The sequence below is a fragment of the Cygnus atratus genome, chromosome 6, assembly GCF_013377495.2.
Source record: "Cygnus atratus isolate AKBS03 ecotype Queensland, Australia chromosome 6, CAtr_DNAZoo_HiC_assembly, whole genome shotgun sequence".
NCBI lineage: Eukaryota > Metazoa > Chordata > Aves > Anseriformes > Anatidae > Cygnus > Cygnus atratus.
In genome coordinates this window covers 20510011-20530862 of record NC_066367.1, presented here as the reverse complement: position 1 = coordinate 20530862, position 20852 = coordinate 20510011, and the positions used below count along the sequence as shown (strand labels likewise).

General features: G+C 36.9%; 1 protein-coding gene across 1 annotated transcript in view; it reads right to left on the bottom strand.

Annotated features, from left to right (window-relative positions):
• Window positions 1–1246: 1246 nt before the first annotated feature.
• The window catches only part of STK39 (serine/threonine kinase 39), a 90221-nt gene continuing 70615 nt past the window's right edge, over window positions 1247–20852 (bottom strand). The window contains 2 exon segments of the mRNA XM_035570915.2: window positions 1247–2724; window positions 8389–8453. Of these exon segments, the coding sequence (XP_035426808.2) occupies window positions 2650–2724; window positions 8389–8453 (140 nt within the window). The 3' untranslated portion in view covers window positions 1247–2649.

Sequence of the window (20852 nt, the reverse complement as noted above, 5' to 3'; positions counted from 1 at the left end):
AAAACAACAAGCTGCCCTGAACATTCGTTTGCCTGAAAAAGGAAGCTAACTACTTTGAAGATGGATTAGTCAATGCTGGCACATTTTAAGAAGCAGGCATTAATGTATGTAACAAAAAATAGTCAAACAGTAATGCCCTGAACATAACTCCTTCTGGTCCTGCACAGTCACCAACCGATCTCATCAGTGCAGGTAATTAACTCTTTTCACTGGAAGACACACATTTAAGGTACTTTCTGATTTACTCTCATTTCAATACAAAGGTTGATCATGAATAATTAGCTGTGCTAAATTGCAGCCTTCCCCCAGCTCACAGGCACGCTGCCCTCAGTCCTCAGCCTCCACAACCATGGCAGAGGCACAAGGCCCTGCTCTGGCACCTGCCTCACAGCGTGGCCTTTGTCCCCGCTGCCACTGGTGGCAGCCACAAGTCCCCTGTCCCAGCTTCTCCAGCAGCTGGGCTCAGGGCAGCCAGCAGCAAAGCGTGCAGGGGCCATCCCAGAGAAAGCATCAGCCAAAGTTTGGCAAGGATCAACAGCCTGTTACAGGGTGCTGAGGCGAGGTACCGCTGATATGTAAGCGATACTGAGCAGATCATCAATAATGTCACATTAGCTCCTGCGAAGTACCTCAAAGCCAAGGAAAGACACACAATTTTTGTCACTGGAGGGCACACTTACCATTTTTGCTGGTTCTCTTCAGCTGGATGCAGGCCAGGCCTAGCCCCACTGGAGCACAGGGCCCTTCCACCCACCACACCACAAGACCCAGCCCCTGGCCACTGCAGCCCCGCACTACCAAAGCCTTCACCCAGGCACGGGGCTTTCTACGCAACTGGTCCTGAGGGCACCAGTCACCTGGGGAGGGCCTTAATTGCCCCAGCAAGTCCCAGCTGCAGCCATCAGCCCACACCTGGGCCAGAAGCAGCAGGTCACAGCCCTAGCCCCACCCTGAGGCCTCCTCCTCAGACACACCGGCTTCCCACAAGAATAAAAGTCCTGCTCCAGAATAATTTCTTGAAGTATGAACACCTCAGCAGTTCAAAGTCTTAAAAATGGCTTCTGCAAAGCACTGTGAGCAGGAAAATGGTGTTTTCTCTCTTTCTTCTCCACAACACAGGGAGCCATGTCCCTTGCACAGGTGCCACTCATCATCAACTAAATAAAGGCAGCAGAGTTATAACATCACCCCACCACACAGCAATTGAAATGTACACAGAGCACAGAAATTCAAAATGCAAATCTGTTTGTGCAATACACTTCTATTTTTATTTTTTATTTTTTTTACCTTTGCAGTCATCTTGGAGTAATCATCATGTAAACAAGAGGATGGAATGGAATTACACTGAGTCATACGCAAATGGCTCTAGAACACCTCAACGATTATGACAAGGCATTATAAATAACTTCTCTTAATAATATATATTTGCCATTTTCAGTACATTTAAGAGCTGCCGTTTATCTAGGATTAGCTAGGAAGTAGTTTAAATTGTAACGTCCGAGGAATATGTCTCCATATTTGATAATCTTTCTAAGGTTCACTAGCTCCATAACATCTATGCCACAGGTTAAGCATAAGACTACTTGGGTCAGAAGTGTTTTCTTTCTAAGAGTTTTACTGGACCATTGCACAAAGCCCTATTATTTTTACTCCACCTTGGTATTTTGCAGAATTTCAAGTAAAGCTTCAGAAATCTGTTCTTCAAGTTTTTATCACCTGTATGAAACCAGTTTCTATCATTAAGGATATGTCAAATCAGAGATGGACACAGTAAGCAGTCTACCTCAACAACAACAGTTTAAAGTAGTTCTAGCTCATAGACTCCCCAATAAAGCATAGTCAAAAGACACTAACACCTTTGCTACTGCATAATCCCTCCTTGCTCAGATTACTATTATATAGTACCATACGTATGGTACTTACAGAAAATGGAGATTATTCTAAATTGAAGCAGCCTCAGGCACATTCTTAAAACATTAATGTCTTCAAGGCACCTCCCACATCCTTGACAATCAGTTTGTGGACTGGTTTTTAGACACAACTAACAAATGCTTGCTAATGCCTAATTAATTGATTTAAAAAAAAAAACACCCTAGAAGTTCAAAGATACACCTGAATTATTATTTTTTTAAATAATAGGAGATTAACTGTAAATAACATGTAACCAAGTCAAATAATTTTCTTATTACTAGGATGTGTAAAGCATAAATATATGAAAAATAAAATTCACAGTTTTAAAACTAGAATTCAAGGTCAGCTAGTAATTCTCAACTTTTATATTTATGCTAACTTCTAAGTATAACAGAACAGAGGCAGTATTATCAACCACAAGTACAAGAAGAAAATAGTATCACTCAAAAGTTTATGAAAGAAGCTTGATAGAAAATTCCTTTTGTAACCAATGAATACAGCCACCTGAGTGCATTTCCACAGGCTTTTCACTTGGGGGAAATCCAAATCAACTGCTAAGACATTTAGTAGCATTTTGAACATTAGCAGCAGCGGTGTAGCTGTGGGCTTTGCTTGTTCTGACTTTGTGAATTGCTAGAGAATGAAGCAGAACTCAGTATGTGGTGCATTAATTTTCCTTTGTATCTAAGCTGGCCTCTTCGTAATCTCACAATTCGGCTTGGGGTCATGAGACAGACATCAGCTGACACTTAACTGAGCAAACCCAATCAGTTTCACTTCATCAGGAATCTCAGTGCCATCACAGCCAGAGGCCTGCAAGTAAAAACAGAAATGTTTAGGACACCAGGTTAAAAAGGAGTGTTTGACAATCAGGCTATAAATTTTCCCTGTATTGCCTAGTCAGCAAACAGCTTACTTGAAGAAAAGCTTTCACATTACTTGGTCTATTTTCTGTCAGCATCAGTCAACTGCATCCTTCATTTTAGCACAATCTTTGAATCAATATTAAAAAACCAACCAAACAAACAAAAAAAAAAACAAACATGAAAGACTGGGAAATGAACACAGAGAAACAAAATGCTCTCTGCAGCTATCCCAAAAGGTCACTTAAAGACCAAAATTCTTTAACCCAAACTTCCCAAATGTGAGCTGAACTTGTTTTTTCATCTGAGTGTCATTTTCACTTGTGAAGACCAAATAACCTACATATACAGAATCCACCTTTTACTGTTGTGCTGTAGACACCCAATGTCTGAAAAAAAAGACTCCTGAGTCCAGCTACAAAGTCTGTTTGGAATACCAACCCAATGAATTTTTAAACAAGAAACTGAAGCAGCCTATGAGAAGTATACATAAATAGTTGCAGAAGAACATCCCCTTTCTGACTATACCATCTAGCACTTCAAATTGTATGGTTCAGAATCTTTACTAATGTCTGTTAATGAACAAACTGGCACAAATAATCAGTTCATTTTTCACAAATAACATGAAGAATATAAAAACCATCTTGCTTCAGACTGAACAGTTGATTTAGGTCTGCTTAAAAAAATATATTACATAGGCAAGGTATTTTAATATTTTGATTTTTAAGTAAAAAATCAGCTTCTGTAGCACATAATTGACTATTTTTAATAAGTTTTTTTTTTCGTTTTTTTTAAATGCATTCTACAGCTATGGAGCAGATAATTCAAAGTAATAATAAAATTGGGTGAAGTGTGTAATGGTAAATTACTTCAAAAAGTGCCTTCAGACTTACTAGTATATCCCCTCCAAACTGCCAGAACCTTTCAGATCACACATACAATGTACACCAAATGACATTATACATTGAGTTTTCACAACCAAAAATAAACTTTATTGGTACTTGTGAAAACATTACATCAAGCTACTCCTTCAAATTTACTTTCATCACACACACAAGTTCTCCTTTCAGGCAGTATTTAAAAGGCCTTATTCCACTGAAGTAGCATGCTAAAAGTCCGAGATCACGATCACTGGTTATTAGGAAGTCTCATTGTTTTTTTTGAACTGGGAATTTACTAAATAAATGGAGTTTGCATTTTGCATGTAAAATGTCATGATAAAAAGAGTATTATTTACATCATTCTACACCCTAGCTAACTATCAATTTCCTGAAAGACATGCTAAGCAACTTATCTCGATGCATACAGATTTTTAAATGCCTTCCTGATCAGTCAGTACTGCCTAATATTTAATGCACTGGAAACCTACTACCTTATAGTTTGTGTTTAGCATAGTAAAGCTATATGCAAACTGCAGCATACAAGAAGAGCTCTTACTATTTGCAATTCACTGTTAAGGGAGTGAATGCTTTCTTTCATTAATGATATTTTCTCCCTTTTTTCATAAGAAAAATCCTCAGATAAAATGTTAATTATGATGCATAATAGTTTTGTGTTTCCTCAAGAAATAATACTTGTGTATTAAAACAGCCTCCTTCCAAAAGTGTGGACAGCTGGATCCTGCAGGGAAGTCATAATTCTGCGTTAGCCAAGACAAGTGAAGGAGGTTTAATATTATGCATGTTTTGTAGAACATCACCATTGTAAGATCAAAGATGCACTTAAATACACAAGGAGACAAAACCTTAAAGACAGGTTCATTCAGACACCTCACCTTAATTATTCCCAAAATAATAAATAAGTTCACTAAAGACAGAAATGCTTAAGACATAACTTCTTGTTTCCCAAATGAAAATACTTGCTGTTTGAATAGAAATAATATACCAGCAAAACACCAGCAAAAGCAATCTGCAAGCACTGAGATACTAACCAGATTCCTTGTCCACAAATAGTAACTAATCCTATACTAAAGAACACTTTTCAACTGAATCCTCCAAATGGATATAGGATTACCTAGATTTAGACTTTGAATCCCCATGAAATATTTACCAAGAAAATGTGTTTTAATCAAACCATATATAAGTGCTCCCAGATTCAGTGAAACCTTGCTAAGAGGTGAAGAAAAACAAATGACAATTCTCCTAGACAACAATTTATTTAGCTACCACTCTACACAATATAAGAGCAGGTAGAAATTGAACATACATTAAATTAATCAAGAGTAAGAATAAATTAGATACTTCTTGTGGTTACGTTCTTTTCCCAGGGAGCTGGTTAAAACTATCAGCAAGAGACTTAGGTTAAAAATTAACCTCAGGAACTGTTACCTAGCCAGTGGAACTTACCTTTAGGAGGGACAAAGGCATTGATTTAGGACTGTCTATTAATTCTGACTGCGATAAGGCCTACGAATATAACACCATTCAATCACTGGAATCTGAAACACCTTGTGACATTGACTGCACCCCAGCATTTAAGCAATACATCAAGCTAAAACAAAGAAATATCCCAACATAAGTTTTCAAGTTGCTTTATTTTCAACATATAAAAACAGTAACTGGATACTATGGGATATTAAATTTCAGAATCTCAAGCCTCTAATTTAAGTATGTGAATTAGAAACAACACAGACTTCTATGTCACCTCTGGTATATCTATTTATCTAAACAGTCCTGGTGAGATTCCATTGCTTATACAATAAAGCCGAAGTCAGATGTTTAGACAGCAAGAACAGATCGACTGGAAAAAAAAAAAGAAGCATCAGCCTTTAAGCTATATTTAGATAGTAACGGGCAAAGAAACAAAACCATTAGAGTTACATGTCCTGTACCCCAATCCCTTCCTAAAAAGAAAGGGGTATTTTCTAGTAATTTTACTGGATCGTAGAGGAAAAATGAGTCCAAATGACTTAGATAAAATTACTCAAATCCATATTTAAAAAATGACAAGGGAAGAACAATCCTGAATTAATACATTATCACCAACTAGGTCACTTACTCTAAAAATGGCTCTTTACAGCCCATCTGAAGCAACTGCTTTTATAAACAAAGCTGTGATTCTGGAGACTCACTTATCTAACAGGCATTCAGTCTAGTCTTTCACATGTGTCTGAGTCACTCTCAGCAAGGGGCGCTGAAAGCTAATTGTCAAGAGTTTGGTAGTTACATAGCTAATCATTCAATAGTTTTAGGTATGTAAATTTTTCAACTTGATTTTACCAAGAAATAAAAACAAATGCAGCACATCAATTCTGAAACAAGACTTTGGAATGCAAAGTTATTAATATAAATTATATCCATCACGAGCACATCAAAATCAACCAAAATTAGGACTCACGGTCCAGGGCAAAAAGTGCAACTCAGGACAGGCCCAGGCACCATGTCAGTTTAATGTGACATACATAGAAGATAAAAAGAGGATTGGAGGGGCAAACAGTAATGAAATATGGTGGAAGCAAGATTAACTTCAAGTGTGGATGCTCAGCTGAAAGAAGGTTGATGGGAAAAACTAAGAAGAAAGCAGTGGAAAGGGTGACCTTCATGTAACTGAAATGGTGGCAGGTGTTGGAAGAAGTGGGATTGGAATAAAGCGTCCATTAGCAGAGGACTACCAGAACTACGAGTAGAGGTAGAGGGAACTTAACCTAACAGGTAGAGTTTTCTCCAGTTTAGCTCTTTCTGCAGTTCTTCCCAGGGTTTTTCACCTGTTTCTCACTGAAACTTCAAAATTCCTCAGAACTGATGTGAATGAATGTCCTTCCCCCTGCAAAGTTATGGAGCTACTTGACTCCATATCCCTAATGTCCTGTGTTAAAGTAGGTTTTAGGTTCTCTCACACACATAGTAATTTCAATCATCTCATCTGTCTACTTATCTACTCAACGAAATAGCTGAAAATAAGATAAAATCCAGACTGCATGAATACTGTAGCAAATAGTTTGTTTCTTTCCTTCATGCTTCCTTTAGACTACCTAAAAACCATTTCCATTACACTATTTCTTAGGTTGCCACTATTAAAGACATTTGACAAAAATACTGGGGTCAGGGTTAAATCCTTTCACTGAGGGCTGCCCACATTTCCACAGTAAGGAAATTACTTCATAAACTGATGAACAAGTGACATCTGCTTCCTCTTCCTGTTGTGCACACAGCTGCTCAATGGCATTTTTATGTGCATAAGCAACTCCTTACAGCTAGAGTTATGCCAGAACACACCGGGCAGCTTGTGAAGTACCCCAGCTTTGTAGAAAGGACCTGGGTTACCAGTGGACAACGTGTTGAGGGTAAGGCAGCAACATATAATTTTAGTGATGACTGCTGTGTATAGGGCTGTATTAGCAAAGGCGTAGCCAACAGGCAGGAGGTGATTGTTCCCTCTGTTTGGTGCTTTGGAGGTTTCACTTGAAGTACCGTGTCCACATTGGGCTCCTCAGTACAGACAGACATGATGTACTGGAGAGAGTCCAGTGGGAAGCTACCAAGATTAGTTGGCAAGAGCGCATGACATCTACAGAAAAGCAGAAAACCCTTAAGAAGAAAAGACTAAAAGGAGATCTTTCTGCCCTCTTCAACTACTACAAGGGAGGTTATATATAGAGAGAAGATGAAGCCATGCTCTTCTTAAAGGTGTGCAATAAAAGGATACAGGACAGTTGAAACAGGTTGAAGCATGGTATATTCCACTAAGAAACTGGCGAAAAAACTGCTCACAATGAGAGTGGCTAAATACCAGAACAGGTTGCTCAGATGAATCTCTGTCCTTCAATATTCAAACTACACTGGGAAAGGCCATGAGTAACCTCATGCAAGTTCAAAGCTGGACCTGCTTTATGCAGAAAGTTGAGCTAGATCACCTTCAGAAGTCCATAATGAAAATAAAATATTCCACGATTCCTTGCAAGAGTTTCTGGATAACTGGAAAATGCAAATTATTACTTTGCAGTGTAAATCTAATTGGCTGTCTTACAAAAAAATCAGTGCTGTAACTGGTCTAGAGATTAAAATCAGCCTTGTGAGCACTTTTGATACAATCTTTTCTACAGACTTCTGTTTTGCAGCTGATGGGCATGACTGTCAGTCACAGCTCACAAATTTTGAGAACTTCTCACAAAAAGTTGACACACTCCCTGTTCTGTTTCTCTAAGTAATAACTAAATTCAAATGCAACTGTTCTCTAAGGATGCTCCCTACACCTTTACCTCCCTTCTCCACCCTATCAAAGACAGAAGTTTCATTAAATTCACATGTACTTAATAATCTTTGACAACTTTATTGGATGACAGCATCCAACTAGTTAAAAATATATTAGGACAGATGGAAGAAAATGAGAAACAGCACAAAAATATAGATGCTTTCACCCTCAGAAGTCAGAAGAGATACTGTCACAGATAGAAAGCTTTGTTCAAGCATTACAAGCTCAAACCTTTAAGAGTAGTTTCCTGTGATGTTTTTCAGCTGATGTAGAGAAGGCCAGAAAATGTTTTTCAGTTTTTGCTAAATGGTTGGCATAGCATTTTCAACTATTTGAAAAAGAATTAACAGGCTGTTCTTTAATAAGAGAATATTTCTGTTTCTGAAGCTGTATTTGCTGCACTACCCATTACTTAGGAACTTACCAACTTAAAAGTCAATGTTTTCAAGGCCTTTGGATCATCTACTATCTTCTGTAAGTTAGCAGCAACTGTAAAATAAAGTATGAAAAAATTATTTACAGAAAATTGCATTCAACATGGCATCAAACCTCATACTCATGCTGGGTTATCATCTTAATTCTATACACGCACATGCCTGTAAGTTACCACTTGAATCATTTAATTGCACTCTAGTTTTAGCTTGGATGTCAGAGGGCAACTCGGCTGCCATAAACCTGTGTCCTCTCTTTTGTGGTAGCTTGTATTTTGTGCCTACGTGAACTGAATAAAGGAAAAAAGCCTGAAAACCAAATAATAGAAAACCCTCAAACAATTAATTTTCAGCCTAATCTATTCCCTAAACTTGCTCAACAATCACACAAATGCAAGTGCAAGGTAAGTTGCAAACAAGTAGCAAAGGCTAAGCAGAACCACAGCTGTCAAGATTTATACTGTAGTTCTGCTAATAACTTGGGCCTCCATCAGCACAAGTTTCTAGGATAAGACTGAGCTCATTTTCCTCCGTATGTTCTGTTCCTCATGGCTCTATGTTTGTGCTTCTGTCCCTTATTTGGGCTGGCAACAGTACCCACACAGACCCTTAGTGATCTCTTACAGCTCACTGAACCAGTAGGGGGGGAAAAACAGCAAAAATAAGAGTGATACACAAGAAGCTAACTGCTGATCTTAAAACTACTCTCTACATGTGACCAATATTTGTGATGCAACAGCAGTGAACACTAAATAAATCTACAGATAAAAAAACAGAGGAGGGAAGAAAATAAACCTTTTTTCTATGAAAGCATACAAGTCAAATTTTTAATTGTGGTATTAGTTTTGGTGGTTTTATTTTTTTAAACACAATATTGTTATCATTAATATTGAACAAAAAACATGGCTGCTTTCAGCTTTGTTGGTTTACTAAACTTGCTTGCCAGCTTTACACAGTACTAGATCCTGTGCTAACTCTGAATAACTAAAAGCCTCTGTTCAAAACTGACTGATGAGCACAAGATGTCATCAACAGGATATCAACATGAGAAAAGGAATCCACACTTTGCAGAGCTATTGAGACATGAAATAAACAGGTATTAAGTAGTAACGATTTCTTAGTATACTGTAAGGTAAGTATCATACAGCAGAGAAGCAAGAAGCTGGATGTTCTCTGTAATAATACTTGCCACGGACTTGCTAATGTGGAATATAAGATATCGAGAAAACAATTTGCAAGTTGAATGTCCTGCTGCTACGTGTATATTTGAAGCATGCATCAAATTCAGATCCCTACTTCTTCCACTGGTTCTAATAACACAGTGATAAAATTTTCACTCCATTGCGACTGGTAGTATACGATTCACTCTGTATAGCAAAACAAAATTTGGCCCCACAGAGGGAAGTACAGTATTTGGCTAGGGAATTTAAGGAAGTAAACAATTATGCCAACTTAATGTCTACCACCATTAAATGCAAAGAAAAATTTGGGGGGGTCTCATTTTCTCTATACCATTGAAATGGCAGAATATTGTTTGCAGACTTGTAACAAATTAAACCGGGGATGAAAAGGTATTTGAAAATAAAAACAAACCTTAAAAAACAAGCACAAGGTACATTCTGTATGGAACACTTCTTGGAATGAAAAAATAATAATCTTCACAGTAAATGAACTCAGCTACAGCCACTAAAATAGGAAAGTCTTTCCACTTTTAAAGCTTTGTTGTTCATAATCTTTATTCTAGTCATTACAAACAGTTTTTATTTTAATCACACAATTCACTTCCACAATCAGTAACTCATTTTTATTGCAATACGTCCTACCTACCAAAACACATGCAAATACAGATAATGCTTTTCATTGTAATTAATACTTAATCTCATATGAAGGCAAAAAAAATTGTGTTCAGGCTCATAGCTCCTGAAGCCATGATAGAATATCTTCAAGTTCGTATGTCTTAAATATCTATAAAATAAGATCACGCACTCAAGAGAGTTCTGGTTTATCCAAAGCCCCATAAACATTTCTTTAAAGCAAAATAAAAGAAATTCTCCAACTAGAGTTAGTTGGCTTCACCAAAAGAGAGATTCAGATCTATAAAATGAGATAAAGAATTGAATCTCAAGTCCAAAAACTTCTAACTTCACCTATTATAAAATGTTACAGTAAGATGAGCTTTAAATGGACAGTCACCTTCAAGAGGGGCAGCCTTTCATTTAATGCAGCCCAGCTGTAGGATGACTACAGCAAGTCAGCAGGCTGCTTGGCTATTTCACCTGAATCAAAGAACTGCCACCTGCCTTTGGGCAAAGTTACTGTTCCTGCACTTGCAAACATCTGCTAGTTTATCAGCAAGTATTTTAATAAATATCACATACAATTACCAAGCAGGATTGAGGTCTTCCCAAGCAGTATCAAATCTTAAAAAGCCTAACCCCCCCCCCCCCACACCTGATTCTTTACCAGGGAAGAAATTCAAATTTTTAAAGCAAAAGTAGCAAGAGAGATATTAGCAATATATGTAAATAGTTGATTCTATTTATTTATCTTTATTAAAATATGTTACAGAAAGGAGTGATTTTAGTTTGGTAACTTTCTTTAAAAAATTGCTTTTCAAAAAACCCAGTTCATTAGATGCTACAGTTATTTGTTCATCTGTCTTTACTTTTAATATGAATACAAGCCAAAACCTTTTACATATAAAATGCTGGAGAGACATCTGAAGTAAGCGTATGAAATATGGTTTACTTTTTCTTCTCTGATGGGTCATAACTAGAGTGGGATGTGTTTAATCAAACAGAAGATTAGGAGGATTTAAGGGAGTGATGCCAGATGTTTTCAGGCTACGCTTGAAAATGAGAAAGCAGACCTGAAAAAGATTCCATAATATTAGAATAAGAATTTATGTAAAAATAGGCACACCTGCAGTTTTCTACAGATATCTTTTCAATTTCAGTTATATACATTCAGCATTGTTCAAGTAAAACTAGTGTTTCACCGGTGACTTCTGATAACTCTGGGTTTCGTGTTTTCTGGCAGGAAAATTGAGTTTGCCAGAATAATGTCATTAATAGTTTGATAAAGCCACAATAAATGCAAATCCCCCCAAAGGCTGGCTCTTTCTGCAATATCTGAAAATGTAAGTAATTAACTAAGAATGAAACGTGTGCGTAATTACCTACCAAAACCACATAGTACTGTTGGGTAGCTTGCTCCTTTTTCTAACTCCTTGCTTTAGTTTTGCTAGGTCTTTGTCTTTATTTAGAAGGCAAGGCCAACAATTAGAGCCTATTGTCTGAATTTAGTTTCCTGAATCACAGACTTTGTGTCTGAAATACGCTTTGTTTGTTTTTTAAGAGATCATGAGATAATTATGATCCTTTTTATATTAGTGTAAATGAAAGGTTCTAGGTACTTCAGTAAGTATACAGGTGCAGAGAGACATGTCCAGTGCTGAATAGCTTGAAGATATTGACTCAACTGATAACTTGAATCTTTCGGGTCCTGATGTAAATAGCTAGGAAAAACATCAGTGCAACAAGAACTGCAGATGTTCATGGCATCTCCAGCTTAATTATTTTCCTTCAGAAATAGAGCCTGCAGCACAGGCAGCAGAAGCCATCCAAGTAGCTGAAAATCCTTCCTGACAGCCAGCTTGCACTGCCTTCCAATTACGTCTCCAAAAAGACTGGGATTCCACCTTAACTACAAATAAGACATCCTCAAGGTTACAAAAATCAAAGTTAAACACCAGACTCCAGAGTGGAAGACTCAGCCTACTTTAAATGCAATAAATTAAGCTGTTACATTTAAAACAACTTACTACTCTTAAGGATATACTTTAAAAGTTTAGGACTGTTACTACACCTACACAATTTTGATGATTAAGTATGCAAAGTCTCCTGAAATACACCTAGAAATCTGTGTCAGACATGCTCACAACAGTAAACACTGTTCCCACAAATAAGCAGTTGCTGCTACAGTTCAGCCCTATTCAGTAGTTTCTGAACACATCAAGCAGGAAAGAAAAAAATCACTGAAATAGTACTGCTGTTAGGCTTTACTCACTAGTATCTTTCCCAGCTACTGAATTTAAGCTCTTTTCATTGAGGAAAACAATTTACTAGGCTGAGATTCAAGAACCCTCCCAATAAGGTTCACACGCAAAGATTTCATTTTCCTTAGATATGAAAAAATGAGCCTGAAGTTTCTAAATGCAGATGAACCCAACCACATCTGTGAACACTACCAGAAGCTTAAGGGAAAAAGGAGGAAAATAACCACCCCTCTCTTACTACCTCCCCTTCCCCATGCTCCCCAAAATTTTTCCTTCACAAGTTAGTGAACCAAGTAAATTTGAGTTTTTAGAGAGAACAGTGGCTCCGAGGAGGGAGGAATTACTTTCCCTGCTGATTCTTAAGCCATTTGGAAAACTGGGGACATTGTAAAACACATGGCCCTGGATCCTACTCTACAGCTCATCTCCAAGATAAGTATACTACAGTTTCAACTGACAAAGCCATTTTTCTTTGAAGTACTCTGAAGTCATGCCTTGGGTATTGTACCTCTGAAATTCGTAGTAGATTAGTATGTCTGCAAGCAGCACTAATTGACAATTTGAAAACCTTGTTGGGAATTCACCATTTCCACAGGGCCTGGATATACGAGACCCTACTTTTTATTTTGCAAAGCGTTTCTCAGGATGTTTTGGCGATGCTACTATAAAAGGCAGAAGAAATATGGACAAGATAACTGCAGGAAAAGAACTAAACAGTGATGGAAAAACCTTTGCCAGCAACCCCCCAGGTAAATAGAGTATACTTCAAATCGTGCCTTGGAGCAAAAATCCTCTTCAAACCTTAGCAGCAGTTAGCACAATAGGCTTTTGTTGTTTACAGCAATAAATGAGGGGCCATTCAGCTTGCTTCAGAAGGCTTCTGAAGGACATATAATCAACCCATGTACCACAAATCATTCCAGGTTCTTTTGCAGGTTTTGTTCAGAGACAAATGGTTGTGTCACTCTGTCAAAGTGAGTGTCTGCACTTGTGGAACATGCAATAGGATAAAAAAGGTCAACACTAGCATATAAATATACACAACACAGACAGCTAATTGCAGATATAATAAATAAAAAGCTCACATAGCTAGCATCCTCTAGCATGCACATTTATTTAGCATATCTTACAAATCACTGTCTGCTATACAACATTTTTAGCCAACTACATCAGTTATAATTTTTAAATAAGCAAATCAATATGAGCTAATGCAACAGAACAAAAAGGCTGTCTCCAAGATCACAAGCACCAAAAAAAAAAACACATAACAGACTAAGCATACTTGGGGCATTCTCAAATAGCTGTTTTGCTTCTCTAAATGTGACAGGACTCTGCATGGTTATTGAAAATTTTTAACACAGCATGAAATCTAACCCTAATGGCTTCTGAATAGGGAAAAATTCTGAAAAAGTTAAAACTAATGAGACAGTAAATAAAGCTATATGAAATACAGTAGAACTATTTCCTGTACGATGGCAACCTAGCCAACTGAGCCAGAGCCATCTGGCATAAACACAGACACAGGCAGCATCTAAAATTCGAGTTGATATTTCTGTGGCACCGAAAAGAATAATGATTCAAATGCTTTTCCATTTTGAAAAAAAAATGGATGGTGAACTTCTGAAGCTATGCTTAGGTTCAACGATTTGGAAAGCTACTGCATATTGTAATCCTGAAATTCAGATATGAAGAAAGGAAAGACATTATTCAGGCACAAAATTACTGTCACAAAAAAAAAAAAAAAAGCTCTGAGAAAATAAAAAGTGGTTTTAAATAAATGAAAAATGAAATCATTTTTATGTAGTCCAAAACTCAGTCTGTTAGAAATAGCAACCTTCAGCTGCTCCCTACTTCATCTGAGTGTACTGCTATTAGAAAGGCCAAACTCAAAGCACCGCAGATTTATTGTCTTTCCTCCGATTGTTTCAAACATTACCTCTCTCCCAACTGCAGGGGGTTATTTTGCCATTTTCATCTGATACATGGAGTTCTACATAATAAATGCCTTGGGAGTCCGCTGATTTGAGGATTAATGCTGTATCCTCCTGTATGGGTCTCAAGAAGCAGGAAGCCTGAGTGACAGGGAATACTTTTTACTAGAATTATGATCCCTGGTAATTCAACTGCTGGTAGGGCTTCTCTCCAAAGGGCTGAATTGATGATGCATACTCATGAGGCAATTTCACTTATTACAAGACATTCATTACAATATATACACTCATTTGTATTTTGTACTGCAGAGTGATTTTCATGCATTTGCAAGATCAGAACAAAATCAAAACTAAGTTTTGAAACCTAGCCAGCATTTCATTATTTTATATTATGCAAACAGCCATAGTAATCAACCTTTGGTCACAATTCTTCCAGATCTCTCTATTATTATTATCTAGTATTATTTAATAGCTCACAAACTGTCTGCACGAAAAATTAAAAGCCTTTTCAAATAAGTCAAAAAGGTCTTCTAAGTGAGCATGATTCCATTAGTTCCTCCACTCAGGATGCTAGTCAAAATCCCTTTGTTTATGTTGCTTGAGAACAGGAGCAAGGGAAATATTAAAGCATTTTGAGATCTGTGACAGCTAACTAACAAGCGTTTTTTGCTAGAGGACTGCAAGGAGCTAGACATGATTCTTATAAGAAAGAAATGAAAGAAAATAAAGATCAGCAGCAAGCCTAGCTTCTATTCTGAGGAAGCTATTGGACGCTGATAAAGGAGAAACATTAAAAACATTTAGAAATATATTATTTATGAAGGGACTGTCATTAGGAATTTATCAAAGGAAGATTAAGACTCACAAATTTGTCTGAATTCTCATTGCTGAATTGGGATGCAAAGACAGTGGAAATGATTTATTCTATTTCAAATTTGATGCTTTAATATTCAAGAGTTTGATTTGCAGCTTCACAGTCAGAAAAAAACAGTTGCAAGAGAGCAGTACTCATCTACAGAACAGAAGGCCAAACAAGTTTCCTCTTGAATAGTGAGAAACTGAAAAAATCTCCTTCAGCATCCTTATCAACAGGACTATGATTTCATGGTGCTAAGCAATTCCCACAGCTAAAAGTGATTATTAAAACCACTTGAGTCCTGTGGTTCACATGGTTTCTGAGCCCCAGTAGAGTAGACCATGGTAGAAACCAGGAATGGATGCCTTCTCACATATATGAAGTACCAGGCATGAAGAACTGTACTTGATAAAACCATCCTTACCTCCCTAAGAATGGCCCATTTAAAAGATGCTTTTAAAGGACATTTAACTAGTAGTTTGCCATCAAGGTATCTTGTTCCAGGGAGCGGGGGAATAATTGAGACCAAAGCTTCAGCTCGTGAACAGCTACGCTATGTTACTCTATAGCAGAAGAGGCAAAGGCATGGAAGAGACATCAGGGATGCCTCTTCTTGATTGACCTTTAAAATCTAATCATGCCCTTAAATATTTATCCTTGCTCAAATCAAAAAAATAAACAGCTTATGGAATAAGTGTAGATCTCAAAGGTCTGCACATTAACATCCATTAATACAGGGAATTGATACCCGGGGTCACAGACAAAAATTGAAAAACTGAAGACTGAAAAATACACAAGATTTTTCTGTAAGTAGCTGACAAGAATTCCCACCCAATAGAAGCAACATATTTTATGAAGGAGGAGCACTGCAACAAAATGGATAATGAAATATTTTTAATGCTACAAATATACCTATTTCAATTCCAATAGCAAGTTAATCGGAACTTTGGGTGTTTGATGATGATATTTAGTATAAATATCTGATCCCAAGATGATGTACTACATTTACACTTTTAGCCCCTGTGCCAAAAAAAAATAAAAATGAAAATGTGATACCATTTTACTGGTTAAATTAAAATACAACTGTAACTGGCAAAATGCACCTTTTCCAAGAAACTTAAAAAAAAAAAAAAAAAAAAACAGAATGCTGTATTTTCAGGATTGATATTTTCCTCCCCAGAAGTGTTCAAAGAACACTTAGAAAAACCACTGCATATTTAAAACAGTGTTATAAAAAGGTAGATAGAACATATTTGGATACCTAAATGCTTATGTATTCTAGACCTTGATTCTGTGTGTGCTTAATGGGGGTAGATGATACCTAGGAAGAATTCAAAGGGTTGAGGCAGGAGTATATACAGATTTCACAATTCCCTCGTCATTTTGAGAAAAGCGTTCTGATGATCCTAAGCATTTTAAACCACAGTGCAGTCTCAAATGAACATTTAAAATAAAAATGTAGTCCTGCTGCCTAACATTGCTAGTAGGGATATTTAACAAGCCTAAGATATTACAGTAAATCATGCTCATAAATTTTCTCTACAAAAGAATGAGTCAGAGTACAAGGTTAAAAAAAATCATTTGCCGATGACTGAACACAGAAAGCAAGTGCTAGCTTTCAGACAAAGGTTTTGACAACAGTTTGAAAGACATCAAGATATCGAAGACAGCTCAACAGGCATCTTTATCATGCTGGATTGGAGTTGAAATGTAGGTCTATGCAGAAAAAAGCAGGTCACATTCTGCTATGCATATTATCACTTGGTAATTCCTTTCCTCATCAGATGTTTGCTACTCCTCCTGTCCTCAGTTCTGCTATGAATTATAGATATTGTTCTGACAAAACTATTAAGAAGATGAAAGAGCAGCCAGGTTACTTCAACACCTACGTCTGAAACTTGAAAGAAGGAAAAATGTATTTAGAAAAGAAGCCCTGATTGCAGGAGTTAGGTTCTGAAACAGACTACCTGTAGCTTGAAGTATATCAATAAATCCCTATTTTGACATACTTGTAGAGAAGTGAATGCCAAGGAAACAAACAACAGTAACTGAATTACTATTGAAAAGAGGAACATTGCTGTCTTGACAATTTCTGATTCAAATTCACAGATTTATTTTTTTTTTTGTGAACCAGAAATGAAAGACCTCAAAACAACAACTCAGACCTATGAGGGCAGGGAACACTTTGGGCTTACGTTTATCACCTACTTCATTAGGCAAAACCCAAACTAATCCTAGAGATAAAGAGCTAGGTTTATGCCCCACCTACACAGGTGAGTAGGAACTGCTTGACTGAATGCAAAAAAAAGGAACCTTTTTTGAAGGCAACTGCCAACTCCACCTCCTCCCCCCCCCCCCAAAGTAATTAAAAATTACGATTTACTTGTCCATAACTATAAGACAAATAGGCACGTTAAATATAATACATTGGTATGTGTACAGATCAAATTGTTTACTTTGAGGATCTTTTGTCATGTATTCACATCGTGTCGTGCCGTAGTTCTGCCGCAGCAGCCATTACAGCAGCGGTTACTATTCACCCAACACGACATTCTGTTTTCCATCTTGAACCTCTAAGTTTCCATCACACAGAAAATTCAGTAAGGCGGGAATGTGCATCAAACCAGCGTTTTTCACACAATATACTTTCTCAAGTGCATCCCTTACATATGACATATAGAGCTAAAATAACTTTGAAAGAGCAACTAGATGCAAAGCTTGATTACCTTCGGGTGTATCTCAAACCTCCAGAACTCCCGACAGTCTAGTCATTATGAGTCACCCTTCAATGCATTAGCTCTAAATGAGCCAGATGTGTTGAAATATTTAAGTCCCTAGTTAAGCCCTTGGGACTTTTAGAGAGATTCTCCTATCTGTAATGCATGTATATATATCTCTTGCTATAGAGATACAGAGTTATGTGCACACATTGAAGGTACAAGAGTTTACAAAATACCTTAAAATATAGTAAATTTTTTGTTTAAACATATATATACTTGTATATATGTATAAATTTCCTCTCTGGGTAATACATTAAAAGGTAAACTATTTATTCTGATACTTGGAATTGTTGAGATCTATAAAGGCATTTTCTCATTATAAAGCTTATGGGTACCTCAAGCTTTGGAATATACAAAATGTGATACACAAAAAATCAGTTATTTCACTCATTTTGAACAACTGACAGAGGAAAAAAAGTTTCTAGCAAACTCTCTTCTAGCAAAGATTACAAAAATCAAATGTTTTGCATCTCAAAACATTACTGATATTAAAAGGCAAACCTTTGCTGCCTTCAAATGGTAGCGCCACCCAGGTCATGCACCCTTAGCAACACCACTGCTCTTTGTGAGGACAGAAATTTATGCAATACATTTTCTACTTATGTACCATGATCATATTCTCTGATTACAATGAAATATGCTGAAATTAGTTGAAAAATGGCATCATTTCATCCAGTTTTAAAGATGATTAATCTAACAAGACAGCAAACAAAACAAGATATAAGCAAAAGCACGACAAAAACAAGGAAAACACATATACACTGAGGAACTCTGTGACAGTGTCTATGAATTTGATTATCAGTGTCACTGTGAGTTAAGATGCTATTACAGACAGTATACTAACAAAACGGGTTTCTGCTTTTTCAACTTCTCATTGAAGTAAGAAACTAACTTCAGCATCAGCAGAGAGGATACCGTAAGACAACCAGATGATTCAGTTTCAAATGCTTTAACACTCTCGATTAACTGGGAGCCACTCATATTATTTACTGCTTAACATCCCTTGAAATCATGTCATTCTGGATTTGGCCTGATATGTGTTCTTTGTTTCACGGCCAACTTAGCCACACAAAGCCAAGACTTCTTTTATTCTAGATGCCAATGTTAGCCCTATCCACCTACCACAGTAACTGCACCAAATTCACGCACACACACAAAAATCAAACTAATTTGGTATCTACTCTATTCTCAATTCTAAGAAAATAGACAAGATGTTAAAAAAAAATGCGACTTTCAAAATATCTCATTTCAAAATATGATTTTTGTTTTTTCAGCTGTTTCTTCTAAACTTATTAGACCTTACTAAGCAGGAAGCTTTTGCTTTGCCTTACTAAAAGCTGCTCCTCCAAATATTAAGAGGATATCTGGGTCTGGTTCCAAGACAAAAGACAGATAGCTAGCTATTCACCAGTAGTTCGTGTCTGATGTAGTAAATGTGAAGGTACATCTTCCCTGATCCTCAAGGTATTCACAGATAATTGTTGACAAAAACCACTAAAATTGAAGTTACATTAACACAGTGAAGAACAACTGCACATTTCTTGACCACAAAACTACCAAGGCTTTTATTTAAGCTTTGTTTGGGAGGTAGTTTTTTTGTTTGTTCGTTTTTGTGTTTTTTTTTCCTTTACATAACTATAAATAGACACATGTAGGTTCTGAAATTTAAGGATTGTCTCCAGAAGATTAACTATAGCCTACAACTTTGCTGAAATTACATGCACACCACAAAAGTGGGATTGCAACTGAGTGTTGACATGATTCAACTTTCCTTTACGGTACCAAAGAAACTGAAATAAAGCATTACTACCTGAACATTTACTACCTAATATACATATATTGCATATTCACAGACATTTTATCTCAAAACATTCTGAAAATATCACAGATCTTTCACATGATTTAACAGCTATTTCAGAGCTGCATAAAAATACCTCATCAACTAGATGTCTACATATAGGCTCCAAGACTCATTCCCCTCTGCGAATTCAAAATCTACTTTAAAACTAAATTTTCTGTACTGATTCCCTTGATCTAGAGACCTCCTGTGAAACAATGTTACTGTCAATAAGAACAGAAACCAGTCAATGGTAGTGAGAACTGAACATGCAAAATGGAATTTTTGCTTCCCTGCAGAAGAGGTAGCTGAACTTACTGCTTATCAGAATGGAAATCTTCCCGGGATGCCCGTGTTAAGTGAAGCAAATCCAGCAGGACTCAAAAGGTGAAGAGCACTGATGCTTAGCAGTGAATTCTATAAAACTTACATGTCAGCTGGTCCCTATTAACAGCTTCAGCTCACGTATGCCATGGCTATACTTTTCACAGCAGCCTTTGCTGACTCTGGTTCGAGTACCCTTTCAGAAAACCAGTTGTTATGCCAATAAATCGTTGAGTTCAACATAAACACAGGTATTTTCACTTCTCTTTTTTCTCCCAGCCTCTACATGTCCAAGCTTTCATTAAAAGAAACTACAGGAACAACTTTAATGAGGCTATCTCAGAACTTTGTTTTCGTTCAGGTTATAGAGGCTGAATTTCTGCATGCTTCAGCTGAAAAGTGAAAGGTAATTTATCAGCTGCTTTCAACCTGTAAGCTAATGGAATCAGTTCTTCTGGTGAAGAAGGGTAACCAAACTCATCTCTACTATTCCCCTATTCCTCTACAGGAAGATTTTAAATCTTTTAATTTGGAGTGAACAAGGTGGCAAAATCATTTTACAAAGAAAATGAGTTTTGTAAGCATTTTTCAGCACCATCTGTTCTCTTATATGACTTAGTGCTTTAAACTAAGGGACTGAAGTATGTTTCAGGACTGTGCTGCTACAGTGGA